Source organism: Mustelus asterias, chromosome 13 (genome assembly GCF_964213995.1).
Source record: "Mustelus asterias chromosome 13, sMusAst1.hap1.1, whole genome shotgun sequence".
NCBI classification, from domain to species: Eukaryota; Metazoa; Chordata; class Chondrichthyes; order Carcharhiniformes; family Triakidae; genus Mustelus; species Mustelus asterias.
In genome coordinates this window covers 47,899,806-47,916,565 of record NC_135813.1, presented here as the reverse complement: position 1 = coordinate 47,916,565, position 16,760 = coordinate 47,899,806, and the positions used below count along the sequence as shown (strand labels likewise).

Sequence of the window (16,760 nt, the reverse complement as noted above, 5' to 3'; positions counted from 1 at the left end):
TGCACTGGAATGAGTGGGTTTGTTACTTCAAACTGAACCTCCACCTTCTAAGAGGTTAGACTGAGTCCCTGACCTGAAGGTTTAAACTGAGCTGGAAAGATGAAGAAAGGTCCAGGTTCAATTTGCAGCCTCTGGTGTTTGCTGATCCCAGCAGGGGGTCTGGATAGGGGTCTACAGTTAGCCTCAGTGATCGTTGGTAAACTCTGGGGGAATTAATCCGAGTATCAGATCCCTCCTGCCCCCCTGTCAGAGCTGAGTGTAGTCAGATGTTGAGTGAGAACAGAATCCAAATCCTCCACACACTTGAAGACTGGTACCGTCATAGAATCTTATCTGGATGGGCATGTGAACAGGCGGGGTATAGATGGATACAGGCAGCTGGTCTAGATAGGACAACATGATCGACGCAGCTGTTCTTTGTTCTTTGTAATCCCTACAATATAGCAAGAGACCATTTAGCCCATCAACTCTCCAAAAGAGCATCCCATCCAGGCCCAACCCCCTGCCCTGTAACCCCACGTATCTACCTCCTCCCCTCAATTACACACATCTTGGGACACTAAGGGCCAATTTAGCATGGCTAATCCACCCAACCTTCATGTCTTTGGAGTGTGGGAGGAAACTGGAGCACCCGGAGGAAACCCACGCAGACACGGGGAGAATGTGCAAACTCCACACAGACAGTGACCCAAGCCGGGAATCGAACCCGGGTCCCTGGTGCTGTGAGGCAGCACTTCTAGCCACCGTGCCGCCCCCAATTTGTGCACAGTAAGATCCCACAAATAATGAGATAAATGACCAGATCATCTGCCCTCGTGATGTTTATCTGCTGATTGAGGTATAAATATCAGTCAGGGCATAGGAACTGCCCCACTCTCGTTCAAAATAGTCTATCTTTTACATCACTCCGAGAGATTATACAGGCCTCAATTTAACATCGCATGGGAAAAGACCATGCAGCACTCCCTCAGTACGGCACTGCGAGTGTCAGCCTGGGTTATGGGCTCTGACGTGGGAGTTGAACCCAGAACCTCCTGACTCAGAGGGACAGTGGGAGTGACTGATGAAGGTGGAGGAATGGGGGAGAGAGGCTGCTATACTCGACCCTCTGCAGGGCGCTGACCAACATGGAGACGGGACAGACTGGCGCTGTACCTGATGTAGTCATTTCTGCAAAGGATCATTCCACTTCTGGTGTAGCAGGAGGTGCCAACCTCTGCCAGCTGCACCTGGCAACAGGAACATTTGAGACACGGCGTGTGCCAATAGCGCTCCATTGAGTAGAGCAGGAAACGCTCCAGAATCTTCAGGCCACATCCTGCACAAATCCTGTGGACTGAGCTACTCCCATCCGAGGGAGATCCCACTGATCCAAAACTCCGGCTCTTCACCATGGCCCTCGACGCAGAGTGAGGATTCAGATAGGCTGAGAGAGAGAGAGAGAGAAAGAGTGTGAGGATTTGGATAGAGAGAGACAGTGGGAGAGAGAGAGAGAGATACAGAGTGAGGATTTGGATAGACTGAGTGAGAGAGAGAGACTGGGAGAGAGAGAGAGACTGAGAGAGAGAGAGAAACAGAGTGAGGATTCGGATAGACAGAGAGAGGGAGAGAGAGAGATACAGAGTAAGGATTTGGATAGACTGAGAGTGGGAGAGAGAGAGAGATACAGAGTAAGGATTTGGATAGACTGAGAGTGGGAAAGAGAGATACAGAGTGAGGATTCGGATAGAGAGAGAGAGATACAGAGTGAGGATTCAGATAGACAGATGAGGAGAGAGTGGGAGAGAGAGAGACAGAGTGAGGATTTGGATAGACTGAGGGAGAATGGGGTTGATCTTATCAGCTCCTCACACCAGTCGATCGGGGCAGAGGCAAAAAACTGGGTTCAAGCCCAGGTTTTTGCCGCGGGTGACGTCACCGGCTCTGGTCTGCCAGTGAAATCAATATTTAAAACCTAATTTAAATATTATTAGTGAGTCCCGGACACTATCGCTCGGGCTTAATTACCTCAAACCCTTAGCGGTGGAGGTCCTCACCAGTGGAGGCCTGACGTGATGGCCTTGCCGGGGGGAATGGAAGCCATTGAAGCTCCCTGGTTGGTCAGGAGCAGGGGCGGGCAGTGGCTCTTGGGCAGAGCCAGCCTGGCATCCTGGCAGTGCCAAGGGAGTGAGGCCTGAGGGGGCAGTGCCATGATGGGGGGGAGGCAGGGGGGGGGGGGGGGGGGGGCTCCATAGGAGGGGGAGGGAAAGGGGAATTTTGCATTGGGGTGGGGCCAATTGGCCAGGATGGTGATCGGGGAGGAGGAGGGGTGATTTCCAGGGCGGCGATTGACCAGTGCAGTAATTGGGAGTGGACAGGAGCAAATGGCTGGGGCAGTGATCAGGGGGGCGGTGGAAAGGAGGGTTGGCGATCATCCGGGGTGGAGGGGGGGTTGACGTCCGGGGGGGGGATTTGGAGAGAGTAATGTCCAGGGGGGTGTGGGGGTGGGGGGACAGTGACAGGAGATCTCTATGTACACAATGCACTGGGAGATCAGGGCGCCTGTGCAATGGCGCCACTAGTGCATAACAGCCGGCTTCCTGGCATGAATAGGCTCCGCCTCCTCCCCGCACTGCTGAGAATCACATCAGGGCTCAGTTTTTCAACTAAGTGACATATGACCGTTCAGCATTTGGAATTTTTGGGAAGATTGCCCCCAATAATTCAAAGTCAATAGAATCGTCATATTGATTGGAGGAGAAAAAGTCAGTACAACCAAACTGAACTCATCTTTAATAGACGTAAAACACACATATACACACACACACACTCCCTCACACACACACTCCCTCATACACACGCACACTCCCTCACACACACACTCCCTCATACACACACACACTCCCTCACACACACACTCTCTCATACACACACACACACACTCCCTCACACACACACACACACACTCCCTCACACACACACACACTCCCTCACACACACTCCCTCACACACACACACACTCCCTCACACACACACACACACACACACACACCCACACACACACACACACACACACTCCCTCACACACACTCCCTCACACACACACTCCCTCACACACACACACACACACACCCTCACACACACACACACCCTCACACACACACACTCCCTCACACACACACTCCCTCACACAAACACACACTCCCTCACACACACAAACACACACTCCCTCACACACACACACACTCCCTCATACACACACACACTCCCTCACACACACACACACACACTCCCTCACACACACACACACTCCCTCACACACACTCCCTCACACACACACACACTCCCTCACACACACACACACCCTCACACACACACACACACACTCCCTCACACACACACACACACTCCCTCACACACACACACACACACACCCTCACACACACACACACCCTCACACACACACACTCCCTCACACACACACTCCCTCACACACACAAACACACACTCCCTCACACACACAAACACACACTCCCTCACACACACAAACACACACTCCCTCACACACACACACTCTCCCTCACACAAACACTCTCCCCCTCACACATTCACACTCTCCCTCGCACACACGCACTCCCTCGCACACACGCACACTCCCTCGCACACACGCACACTCCCTCGCACACACGCACACTCCCTCGCACACACGCACACTCCCTCGCACACGCACACTCCCTCGCACACACGCATGCTCCTTCACACACACACTCCCTCATACACACACACACTCCCTCATACACACACACACTCCCTCACACACACACACACACTCCCTCATATACACACACGTGCTCCCTCACGCGCACACACGCGCACACACGCGCCCCCTCGCGCGGCGCTCTCTCCCGCACGCACGCGCCGTGCTCTCTCCCGCACGCACACACACACTCCCTCACGCACACACGCTCCTTCACACGCATACACGTGCCCCTCACGCGCCCCTTCGCGCCGCGCTCTCTCCAGCACGCACGCGCATGAGCTCTCTCCGTCACGCACACACGCTCCCTCGTGCACACACGCGCCCCCTCACGCGCGCTCTCTCACACGCACGCGCCGCGCTCTCTCCCGCACGCACGCGCCGCGCTCTCTCCCTCACGCACACACACGCTCCCTCACGCGCACATGCTCCTTCACGCGCGCACACGCGCCCTCCGCGCGCACACGCCCCCTCGCACGCGCACACACCCCCTCGCACGCGCACACGCCCCCTCGCGTGCGCACACGCCCCCTCGCGCCCGCACATGCCCCCTCGCGTGCGCACACCCCCTCGCGTGCGCACAGACCCCCTTGCGCGTGCACACGCCCCCTCACGCGCACACACCCCCTCGCGCGCACACACCCCCTCACGCGCACACACCCCCTCGCGCACACACACCCCCTCGCGCGCACACACCCCCTCGCGTGCACACACCCCCTCGCGTGCGCACCCCCTCTCCCTCACACACGCGTGTACACTCTCCTCCTTACACACACACTCTCCCCCTCACACACGCACGCACATCTCTCTCCCTCACACACGCACGCAAACACACACGCACACTCCCCCTCACACACACACGCACGCACTCTCCCCCTCACACACACTCCCCCTCACACACACACGCACGCACTCTCCCCCTCACACACACGCACGCACTCTCCCCCTCACACACACGCACTCTCCCCCTCACACACACTCCCCCTCACACACACGCACGCACTCTCCCCCTAACACACGCACGCACACTCCCCCTCACACTCCCTCACACACGCACACTGGCTCACACACACACACTCCCTCACACACACACCCTCACACACACACCCTCACACACACACACTCCCTCACACACACACACACTCCCTCACACACACACACTCCCTCACACACACACACATTCCCTCACACACACACACACACCCTCACACACACACACACCCTCACATACACACACTCCCTCACACACGCACACTGGCTCACACACACACACTCCCTCACACACACACACACTCCCTCACACACACACACACCCTCACACACACACACTCCCTCACACACACACACACTCCCTCACACACACACACTCCCTCACACACACACACACACACTCCCTCACACACACACACTCCCTGACACACACACACCCTCACACACACCCTCACACACACCCTCACACACACACACTCCCTCACACACGCACACTGGCTCACACACACACACTCCCTCACACACACACACACTCCCTCACACACACACACACACCCTCACACACACACACACTCCCTCACACACACACACTCCCTCACACACACACACACTCCCTCACACACACACACACCCTCACACACACACACTCCCTCACACACACACACACTCCCTCACACACACACACTCCCTCACACACACACACACACTCCCTCACACACACACACTCCCTGACACACACACACCCTCACACACACCCTCACACACACCCTCACACACACACACTCCCTCACACACACACACACTCCCTCACACACACACACACACCCTCACACACACACACTCCCTCACACACGCACACTGGCTCACACACACACACTCCCTCACACACACACACTCCCTCACACACACACACACACCCTCACACACACACACTCCCACACACACACACACTCCCACACACACACACACACACTCTCTCTCACACACACACACTCCCTCACACACACACACTCCCTCACACACACACACACTCTCCCTCACACACTCTCCCTCACACACACACACACACACTCCCTCACACACACACACACTCTCCCTCACACACTCTCCCTCACACACACACACACACACTCCCTCACACACACACACACTCCCACACACACACACACTCTCTCACACACACACACTCCCTCACACACACACACTCCCTCACACACACACACTCTCCCTCACACACTCTCCCTCACACACTCTCCCTCACACACACACACACACTCCCTCACACACTCTCCCTCACACACTCTCCCTCACACACACACACACTCTCCCTCACACACTCTCCCTCACACACACACACACACTCCCTCACACACACACACTCACACTCTCCCTCACACGCACACACTCACACACTTTCCCTCACACACACTCTCCCCCTGACACACTCACACTCTCCCTTGCACACACACGCAGGCTCCCTCACACACACACGCACGCACACACACACTCTCCCTCACACACACACGCTCCCTCACACACACAACACACACACTCCCTCACACATACAACACACACTACCTCACACATACAACACACACTACCTCACACATACAACACACACTACCTCACACACACACGCTCCCTCACACACATAACACACACACTCCCTCACATATACAACACACACTACCTCACACACACACACTCCCTCACACATACAACACACACACTACCTCACACACAAACTCTCCGCGCACGCAAGCGTTCCTCTCCACGCACGCGCTCTCCCCCTCACGCACGCACTCTGCCCCGCATGCATGCACGCACGCGGTCTCCCCCGCACGCTCCCGCTGCGCTCTTTCCCGCACGCACGAACCACGCTCTCTCCTGCACGCACGCGCACGAGCTCTCTCCCTCACGTACACACACGCTCCCTCGCGCCACACTCTCCCGCACGCACGCGCCGCGCTCTCTCCCGCACGCACGCGCACGAGCTCTCTCCCTCACGCACACGCGCCCCCTCGCGCCGCGCTCTCTCCCGCACACATGCGCACATGCTCCCTCATGCGCACACACGCGCGCACGTGCACCCCTTCGCACCGCGCTCTGTCCCACACGCACGCGCCCTCTCCCGCACGCGCACGCACGAGCTCTCTCCCTCATGCACACTCACGCTCCCTCACGCGCACGCACACCCCTTCGCACCACGCTCTCTCCCGCACGCACACGCCGCACTCTCTCCCGCATGCGCACGCACAAGCTCTCTCCCTCATGCACACACATGCTCCCTCACGCACACACACGCTCCCTCACGCGCGCGCCCCCTCGCGCCGCGCTCTCTCCCGCACGCACGAGCTCTCTCCCTCACGCACACACGCTCCCTCACGCGCCCCCCCGCGCCGCGCTCTCTCCCGCACGCACGCACCGCGCTCTCTCCCGCACGCACACGCACGCTCCCTCACGCGCACATGCGCCCTCACGCACGCACGCACACTCCCCCTCATGCACGCACACTCCCCCTCACACACGCACGCACACTCCCCCTCACACACGCACGCACACTCCCCCTCACACACGCACGCACACTCCCCCTCACATACGCACGCACACTCCCCCTCACACACTCCCCCTCTCGCACACTCCCCCTCTTGCATACTCCCCCTCTCGCACACTCCCCCTCTCGCACACTCCCCCTCTCGCACACTCCCCCTCTCGCACACTCCCCCTCTCGCACACTCCCCCTCTCGCACACTCCCCCTCACACACTCCCCCTCTCACACACTCCCCCTCTCACACACTCCCCCTCACAAAGTCCCCCCTCACACTCCCCCTCTCACACACGCACACTCCCTCGCCCCGTCCTCTATCCTCCTTCCCCCTCCAATCCCTTCCTCCATCCCTCTCCAATCCCTCCATCCTATCACGTCCCCATCATATTCCTCTCTCATCCTCTCTCTTGCTCCCCTCCTCCATTCCCTCTTCCCCTCCACCTTCTTTCTCTCTCTCTCCCCATTCTCTCCTCTCTCACTCTCCTCCTTTCCTCTCTCATCCCCTCTCCCCTCCTTTTCCCCTCTGCTGTCTCTCACCTCCCTGCCTCTGTCACACTCCTTCTTTCCCCTCTTACTTGCTGCAATTGCTGGTTTAGCTGCTTTGCCTGACTTGCTGCTGGAAGTTGCAGTGTGAGTTCAGAGGCTGTCTCAGGCTCTGTGAGAATCTGTGTCTCGGTCTCTGTATCTCTCAGGCTCAGTGTCTGTGTCTCTGGGTATCGGTGTTTTTGTCTCTGTGTCTCAGGCTGTGTGAGACTCCGGCTCCGTGTCTCTGGGTATCTGAGACTCTGGCTCTGTTTCTCTGTCTCCGTCTCGGTGTCTGTGTCTCTGGGTACCTGTGAGACTCCAGCTCTGTGTCTCTGTATCTCCGGCTCTGTGTCTCTGTATCTCCGGCTCTGTGTCTCTGTATCTCCGGCTCTGTGTCTCTGTATCTCCGGCTCTGTGTCTCTGTATCTCCGGCTCTGTGAGACTCCGGCTCTGTGTCTCTGTATCTCCGGCTCTGTATCTCTGTATCTCAGTCTCTGTGAGACTCCAACTCTGGGTATCTGTGAGACTCCGGCTCTGTGTCTCTGTATCTCAGTCTCTGTGAGATTCCGGCTCTGTGTCTCTGTATCTCTGTATCTCAGTCTCTGTGAGATTCCGGCTCTGTGTCTCTGTGTCTCTGTATCTCAGTCTCTGTGAGATTCCAGCTCTGTGTCTCTGTATCTCTGTATCTCAGTCTCTGTGAGACTCCAACTCTGGGTATCTGTGAGACTCCGGCTCTGTGTCTCTGTATCTCTGTATCTCAGTCTCTGTGAGATTCCGGCTCTGTGTCTCTGTATCTCCGGCTCTGTGTCTCTGTGTCTCCGGCTCTGTGTCTCTGTATCTCTGTATCTCAGTCTCTGTGAGACTCCAACTCTGGGTATCTGTGTCTCTGTATCTCCGGCTCTGTGTCTCTGTATCTCTGTATCTCAGTCTCTGTGAGACTCCGGCTCTGTGTCTCTGTGTCTCTGTATCCCAGTCTCTGTGAGATTCCGGCTCTGTGTCTCTGTGTCTCTGTATCTCAGTCTCTGTGAGATTCCGGCTCTGTGTCTCTGTGTCTCTGTATCTCAGTCTCTGTGAGATTCCGGCTCTGTGTCTCTGTATCTCCGGCTCTGTGTCTCTGTATCTCCGGCTCTGTGTCTCTGTGAGATCCCGCCTCTGTGTCTCTGTGTCTCTGTATCTCAGTCTCTGTGAGATTCCGGCTCTGTGTCTCTGTATCTCTGTCTCTGTGAGATCCCGGCTCTGTGTCTCTGTGTCTCTGTATCCCAGTCTCTGTGAGACTCCGGCTCTGTGTCTCTGTATCTCTGTCTCTGTGAGACTCCGGCTCTGTGTCTCTGTATCTCTGTCTCTGTGAGGCTCCGGCTCTGTGTCTCTGTGAGATCCCGGCTCTGTGTCTCTGTGTCTCTGTATCTCAGTCTCTGTGAGATTCCGGCTCTGTGTCTCTGTGTCTCTGTATCTCTGTCTCTGTGAGATCCCGGCTCTGTGTCTCTGTGTCTCTGTATCCCAGTCTCTGTGAGATTCCGGCTCTGTGTCTCTGTATCCCAGTCTCTGTGAGATTCCGGCTCTGTGTCTCTGTGTCTCTGTGTCTCTGTATCTCAGTCTCTGTGAGATTCCGGCTCTGTGTCTCTGTATCCCAGTCTCTGTGAGATTCCGGCTCTGTGTCTCTGTCTCTGTGAGATCCCGGCTCTGTGTCTCTGTATCCCAATCTCTGTGAGATCCCGGCTCTGTGTCTCTGTATCCCAGTCTCTGTGAGATTCCGGCTCTGTGTCTCTGTGTCTCTGTATCTCAGTCTCTGTGAGATTCCGGCTCTGTGTCTCTGTATCCCAGTCTCTGTGAGATTCCGGCTCTGTGTCTCTGTATCTCAGTCTCTGTGAGATTCCGGCTCTGTGTCTCTGTATCCCAGTCTCTGTGAGATTCCGGCTCTGTGTCTCTGTATCCCAGTCTCTGTGAGATTCCGGCTCTGTGTCTCTGTATCCCAGTCTCTGTGAGATTCCGGCTCTGTGTCTCTGTATCTCAGTCTCTGTGAGATTCCGGCTCTGTGTCTCTGTATCCCAGTCTCTGTGAGATTCCGGCTCTGTGTCTCTGTCTCTGTGAGATTCCGGCTCTGTGTCTCTGTATCCCAGTCTCTGTGAGATTCCGGCTCTGTGTCTCTGTCTCTGTGAGATTCCGGCTCTGTGTCTCTGTATCCCAGTCTCTGTGAGATTCCGGCTCTGTGTCTCTGTGTCTCTGTCTCTGTGAGATTCCGGCTCTGTGTCTCTGTGTCTCTGTATCCCAGTCTCTGTGAGATTCCGGCTCTGTGTCTCTGTATCTCAGTCTCTGTGAGATTCCGGCTCTGTGTCTCTGTATCTCAGTCTCTGTGAGATTCCGGCTCTGTGTCTCTGTATCTCAGTCTCTGTGAGATTCCGGCTCTGTGTCTCTGTATCCCAGTCTCTGTGAGATTCCGGCTCTGTGTCTCTGTATCTCAGTCTCTGTGAGATTCCGGCTCTGTGTCTCTGTATCCCAGTCTCTGTGAGATTCCGGCTCTGTGTCTCTGTATCTCAGTCTCTGTGAGATTCCGGCTCTGTGTCTCTGTATCTCAGTCTCTGTGAGATTCCGGCTCTGTGTCTCTGGATCTCAGTCTCTGTGAGATTCCGGCTCTGTGTCTCTGTATCTCAGTCTCTGTGAGATTCCGGTTCTGTGTCTCTGTATCCCAGTCTCTGTGAGATTCCGGCTCTGTGTCTCTGTATCTCAGTCTCTGTGAGATTCCGGCTCTGTGTCTCTGTATCTCAGTCTCTGTGAGATTCCGGCTCTGTGTTTCTGTATCTCAGTCTCTGTGAGATTCCGGCTCTGTGTCTCTGGATCTCAGTCTCTGTGAGATTCCGGCTCTGTGTCTCTGTATCTCAGTCTCTGTGAGATTCCGGCTCTGTGTCTCTGTATCCCAGTCTCTGTGAGATTCCGGCTCTGTGTCTCTGTGTCTCTGTATCCCAGTCTCTGTGAGATTCCGGCTCTGTGTCTCTGTGTCTCTGTATCTGTGAGATTCCGGCTCTGTGTCTGTGCTCTCAAGATTTTGCAGTTGGCTGGTTTCTTCCAGCAGCCACTCAGAGCTCTCTGAGCCAATCAGCAGAGTCTGGGGGAGGATTGAATTCCCACTGAGCTCCTGAGAACCAGTGAATCCACCGAATAATCACAGGACTGGACCCGGGGCTGGAGCTGCACTCCGTCTGACAGTCTGAGACAGGTTAGTTTGCAGAAACAAAGTCCCACGTTGTCAGTGGGACGCTCCTGTCAGTCAGGGGAAAGGAGGTATCAAGGTTTCTCAGGGAAGGTCAGCACGGTGTGACTCAGCAGATGCAGAGGAGCAGAGAGAGTTACAGTGGCAAGATCAGAGTGAGTCTCAGAGAGTGGAGTGTGTTAGGGAAGAAATAAGACATTGTGATTGGAATAACCCAGCTCCCACACATCACCAAAGCCCTTTCAGACATTCACAATGTCAATGGAACCATTCAGTGACTGGCAGCAACCTCCCTCAAAATAGAAAACAGCCACACCCTCCCACCCTCTCCCCGTATCCCCCAATCCCACCCTCTCCCCGTATCCCTCAATCCCACCCTCTTCCCCCTATCCCTCAATCCCCCCCTCTCCCCCCCTCTCCCCTCTCCCCCCTATCCCCCCCTCTCCCCCCCTCCCCCCCTCTCCCCCCCTCTCCCCCCCTCTCCCCCTATCCCTCAATCCCACCCTCTCCCCGTATCTCTCAATCCCACCCTCTCCCGCAATCCCTCAATCCCACCCTCTCCCCCAATCCCACCCTCTCCCCGTATCTCTCAATCCCACCCTCTCCCGCTATCCCTCAATCCCACTCTCTCCCGCTATCCCTCAATCCCCCCCTCTCCCTCCCTCTCCCTCCCCCTCTATCCCCCCCTCTCCCTCTATCCCCCCCTCTCCCTCTATCCCCCCCTCTCCCGCTATCCCTCTATCCCACCCTCTCCCGCTATCCCTCTATCCCACCCTCTCCCGCTATCCCTCTATCCCACCCTCTCCCGCTATCCCTCTATCCCACCCTCTCCCGCTATCCCTCTATCCCACCCTCTCCCGCTATCCCTCAATCCCACCCTCCCTCAATCCCACCCTCCCTCAATCCCACCCTCTCCCGCTATCCCTCAATCCCAATCTTGATGTCTCTTTTTGATTTTGAAAAAACCCTGACAGTTTCATCCGGGCCCGATGTGTAGGAATGTGGGAACTGAATCCTCTTCATAGAAATCCTACAGTGCAGCAGGCGGCCCCCATTCGGCCCATCAAGGCTGTTGAGGCTAAGATTTGTGGTGGGATTGGTTTGATTGGATAAACAGAGAGGAACTCTGCCCAACTTCTGATTCCCTGCCAGAGGACAGAGTGTTCAAAGTAAGGCTTGGCCATTATAGTGTGTTGTCTTTTTATCATATTGTAAAGGCACCAATCACTCGTAATCAATTCATTTATTAAGACTAAGCACGTGAATAGATAAGCCTGGATATAAAGCTTGAAGATATCAGAGCTACAGCGTTGTACAGGTTGTCTGCTGAAAGCAAAAAGACAACTAAAACTAGTTTGCATGATGCATTTCCTTTCTAGTGCTGCAATCCCTTAAAAGAAAATTCAAACAGTGTAGGATCAGAAAGCAGTTTCTTCATAGCCAGAATAGTGCAAACATAATTCTCTCCTCTAAACATCTGTAACTTATCAGCATTGACATTGTCAAACATGACAATAGCAATCACAGGACATGGAACCAAATAGTTCAAGTGCAAATCAGTCCAGATGAAGATCCTGCTCCTGTTCACCAACCCCACATCACCCAGGATTCATTCAGGTGGAGCCCTGGCCAGAGATTTTTGCACAATAATAAGTCTCACAACACTAGGTTAAAGTCCAACAGGTTTATTTGTTAGCACTAGCTTTCAGAGCGCTGCCCCTTCATCAGGTGAGTGGGAGCCGTGTTCACAAACAGGGCATGTATAGACACAAACTTAATTTACAAGATAATGGTTGGAATGCAGGTAATCAAGTCTTAAAGGTACAGACAATGTGAGTGGAGAGAGGGTTAAGCACAGGTTAAAGAGATGTGTATTGTCTCCAGCCAGGACAGTTAGTGAGATTTTGCAAGCCCAGGCAACCTCTGCTAGACGTGCCAGATCATCGACACAGATGCCATCATCTCACGTGATAACACCATCCACCAGGTACACTGTACATACTCTTGCAACTCAGCCAACATTGTCTACCCAATATGCTGCAGGAAAGGATGTCCCGAGGCATGGTACATTGGGGGAGACCATGCAGACGCTACGACAATGGATGAATGAACACTGCTCGACAATCACCAGCAGGAGTGTTCTCTTCCTGTTGGGGAACATTTCAGCGGTCATGGGCATTCGGCCTCTGATCTTCGGGTAAGTGTTCTCCAAGGCGGCCTTCACAACACACAACAGCGCAGAGTCGCTGAGCAGAAACTGATAGCCAAGTTCCGCACACATGAGGACGGCCTCAACCGGGATCTTGGGTTCATGTCACACTATCTGTAACCCCCACGACTTGCCTGGGCTTGCAAAATCTCACTAACTGTCCTGGCTGGAGACAATACACATCTCTTTAACCTGTGCTTAACCCTCTCTCCACTCACATTGTCTGTATCTGTAAAGATTTGATTACCTGTAAAGACTCGCATTCCAACCATTATCTTGTAAATTGAGTCTGTATCAATGTATGCCCTGTTTGTGAACACAACTCCTCACTCACCTGATGAAGGGGCAGCGCTCCAAAAGCTTGTGCTGCCAAATAAACCTGTTGGACTTCAACCTGGTGTTGAGAGACTTCTTACTGTGCTGACCCCAGCCCAACGCCGGCATCAGAGATTTTTGCCCAGTCCCTGGAGAAACCCGAACACAACACTCAGCTCCACTCGAAAGCACCCTGGTCCCATCACCTAGCACTGACTGCAGGATCTCCCACAAACTCAGTCCTAATTACTGGGTGTTGGACAAGCTCCATGCAGGCTGTGGTTCAATCCATCTCCCTGAACAGCAGAATATTGACTCTGACCTTGCTTAAGTTTGGAGATCAGTGCCAAAGGGTCATTCCCACTTTAATACGGATAGGAAAGCATCCTGTGAACTAGCAGAGACTGCAGTTACCAATCAGATTGCCCTGAATAATTAAACTGATCACTTTAATGAGCTTAATTAAGTTAATTTGACCACAGGACAAGGCCATATGGTGAAGAGAAACTAATTAGAACAAAAATAAAGGAGCTTTTAATTAACTCGGTCCCTAGACATCAGTTTTCCTGAACCTATCTGAGCTGATAATTAAAACTTCCCACAACACAGGCAACAATTTAATTAAATTTGCCAGAGAGTCGGTAACATTGGATTTTACTCATGGCTTCTGACCAAGAAACAAATACCTTGAATGAAATGAGGCCGTCTCTCATTCCCTCTCTCATTCCCTCTCACTCTCTCCTCTCTCATTCCTGTGATCAGATGACCCATGACCTCTAGGATTGTTACAGAAATATTGAGATTTCTTTCGTGAGCATAGATAAAAACCTGAAATGTGGAAGCCAAGTTTAAAGCTAGCCGGGTAGCTTACTGCAGATGTGAAATCTGAAACCAAACAGAAAATGCTGGAAAATCTCAGCAAGGACCTGCTACGATTTTCCAGCATTTTCTGTGTTTAAACATAGCCGGACTCTGCAATTGTTTTCGTTAGGGCAGAGAAGGCTGAGGGGGGACATGATTGTGGTGTATAACATTATGAGGGATATGGACAGGGTGAGTAGGAAGCTGCTGTTCCCCTTGGTTGAGGGATCAATCATGAGCGGGCATAGTTTTAGGCTGAGGGGCAGGAGGTTCAGAGGGGATTTGAGAAATTTGTTCTTCACTCAGAGGGTGGTGGGAATCTGGAATGCACTGCCTGGGAAAGTAGTCATAGCCAGAAACCTTACAACCTTTAAAAAGTATTTGGATGAGCTCTTGAAACATCAGAGCATTCAAGGATATGGGATAAGTGCTAGAAAATGGGATCAGCACGAGATTAGTGGTAGATACTGTCAGTGCAGACTCGATGGGCCGAAGGGCTTTTTCTGCATTATACAACCCTCTCTCAATCCTGCTCACTCTCTCATTCCTATTCCCTCTCTCATTGTCACGAACCATGTTAATGATATAGAAACACAGGAGTTAGGAGCAGAAATCAGCAAATACAGCCCTTCAAGCCTGCTCCGTCATTCAATCAGATCATGGCTGATCTCTCCCTGGTCTCAAATCCACCTCCCCACCTGTTCCCCAAATCCCTCTTTCTCTTTTTTATTAGAAATATATTTATCTCCCTCTTGAAACCATTCAACGATTCAGACCCCACTGCGCTACGGGGCAACGCATTCCACAAATTCACCACCCTCTGCGAGAAGTAGTTCCTCCTCATCTCAGTTTTAAATCTACCGCCTCCCAACCTATACCCGTGACCTCTTGTTCGAGATTGCCCCATAAAAGGAAACATTTGGTCTACATTTACTTTATCAATCCATTTTTAAATTGTACATACCTCGATCTAATCCGCTCTCATCCTTCTAAACTCCAGCGAGTATCAGCCCAAACTCTTTACTCTCTCCTCAGGAATAGAATATAAAGATAAGGAAGTATTGTTGCAGCTATACAAGGCATTGGTGAAGCTGCACCTGGAATATTGTGCACAGTTTTGGTCCCCTTATTTCAGGAAAGATGTAGCGGCATTGGAAGCAATTCAGAGGAACATAGAACATAGAAAGCCACAGCACAAACAGGCCCTTCGGCCCACAAGTTGCGCTGATCATATCCCTACCTCTAGGCCTATCTATAGCCCTCAATCCCATTAAATCCCATGTACTCATCCAGAAGTCTCTTAAAAGACCCCAACGAGTTTGCCTCCACCACCACCGACGTCAGCCGATTCCACTCACCCACCACCCTCTGAGTGAAAAACTTACCCCTGACATCTCCTCTGTACCTACCCCCCAGCACCTTAAACCTGTGTCCTCTCGTAGCAACCATTTCAGCCCTTGGAAATAGCCTCTGAGAGTCTACCCTATCCAGACCTCTCAACATCTTGTAAACCTCTATCAGGTCACCTCTCATCCTTCGTCTCTCCAGGGAGAAGAGACCAAGCTCCCTCAACCTATCCTCATAAGGCATGCCCCCCAATCCAGGCAACATCCTTGTAAATCTCCTCTGCACCCTTTCAATGGCTTCAACATCTTTCCTGTAATGAGGTGACCAGAACTGCGCGCAGTACTCCAAGTGGGGTCTAACCAGGGTCCTATAAAGCTGCAGCATTATCTCCCGACTCCTAAACTCAATCCCTCGATTAATGAAGGCTAGTACGCCGTACGCCTTCTTGACCGCATCCTCCACCTGCGAGGCCGATTTAAGAGTCCTATGGACCCGGACCCCAAGGTCCTTCTGATCCTCTACACTGCTAAGAATGGTACCCTTCATATTATACTGCTGCTTCATCCCATTGGATCTGCCAAAATGGATCACTACACACTTATCCGGGTTGAAGTCCATCTGCCACTTCTCCGCCCAGTCTTGCATTCTATCTATGTCTCGCTGCAACTTCTGACATCCCTCCAAACTATCCACAACACCACCTACCTTGGTGTCGTCAGCAAACTTACCAACCCATCCCTCCACTTCCTCATCCAGGTCATTTATGAAAATGACAAACAGCAAGGGTCCCAGAACAGATCCCTGGGGCACTCCACTGGTCACTGACCTCCATGCAGAGAAAGACCCCTCCACAGCCACTCTCTGCCTTCTGCAGGCAAGCCAGTTCTGGATCCACAAGGCAACAGCCCCTTGGATCCCATGCCCTCTCACTTTCTCAAGAAGTCTTGCATGGGGGACCTTATCGAACGCCTTGCTGAAGTCCATATAGACCACATCCACCGCTCTTCCTTCGTCAATGTGTTT

General features: G+C 53.4%; 1 protein-coding gene across 1 annotated transcript in view; it reads left to right on the top strand.

Moving 5' to 3' along the window:
- The first annotated feature begins 1,127 nt into the window (after window positions 1-1,127).
- Window positions 1,128-16,760, top strand: part of LOC144502255 (sodium-dependent phosphate transport protein 2C-like) — a 162,691-nt gene continuing 147,058 nt past the window's right edge. The window contains exon 1 of the mRNA XM_078226082.1: window positions 1,128-1,257. Within this exon, the coding sequence (XP_078082208.1) occupies window positions 1,128-1,257 (130 nt within the window). The remainder of the gene's footprint in view (window positions 1,258-16,760) is intronic.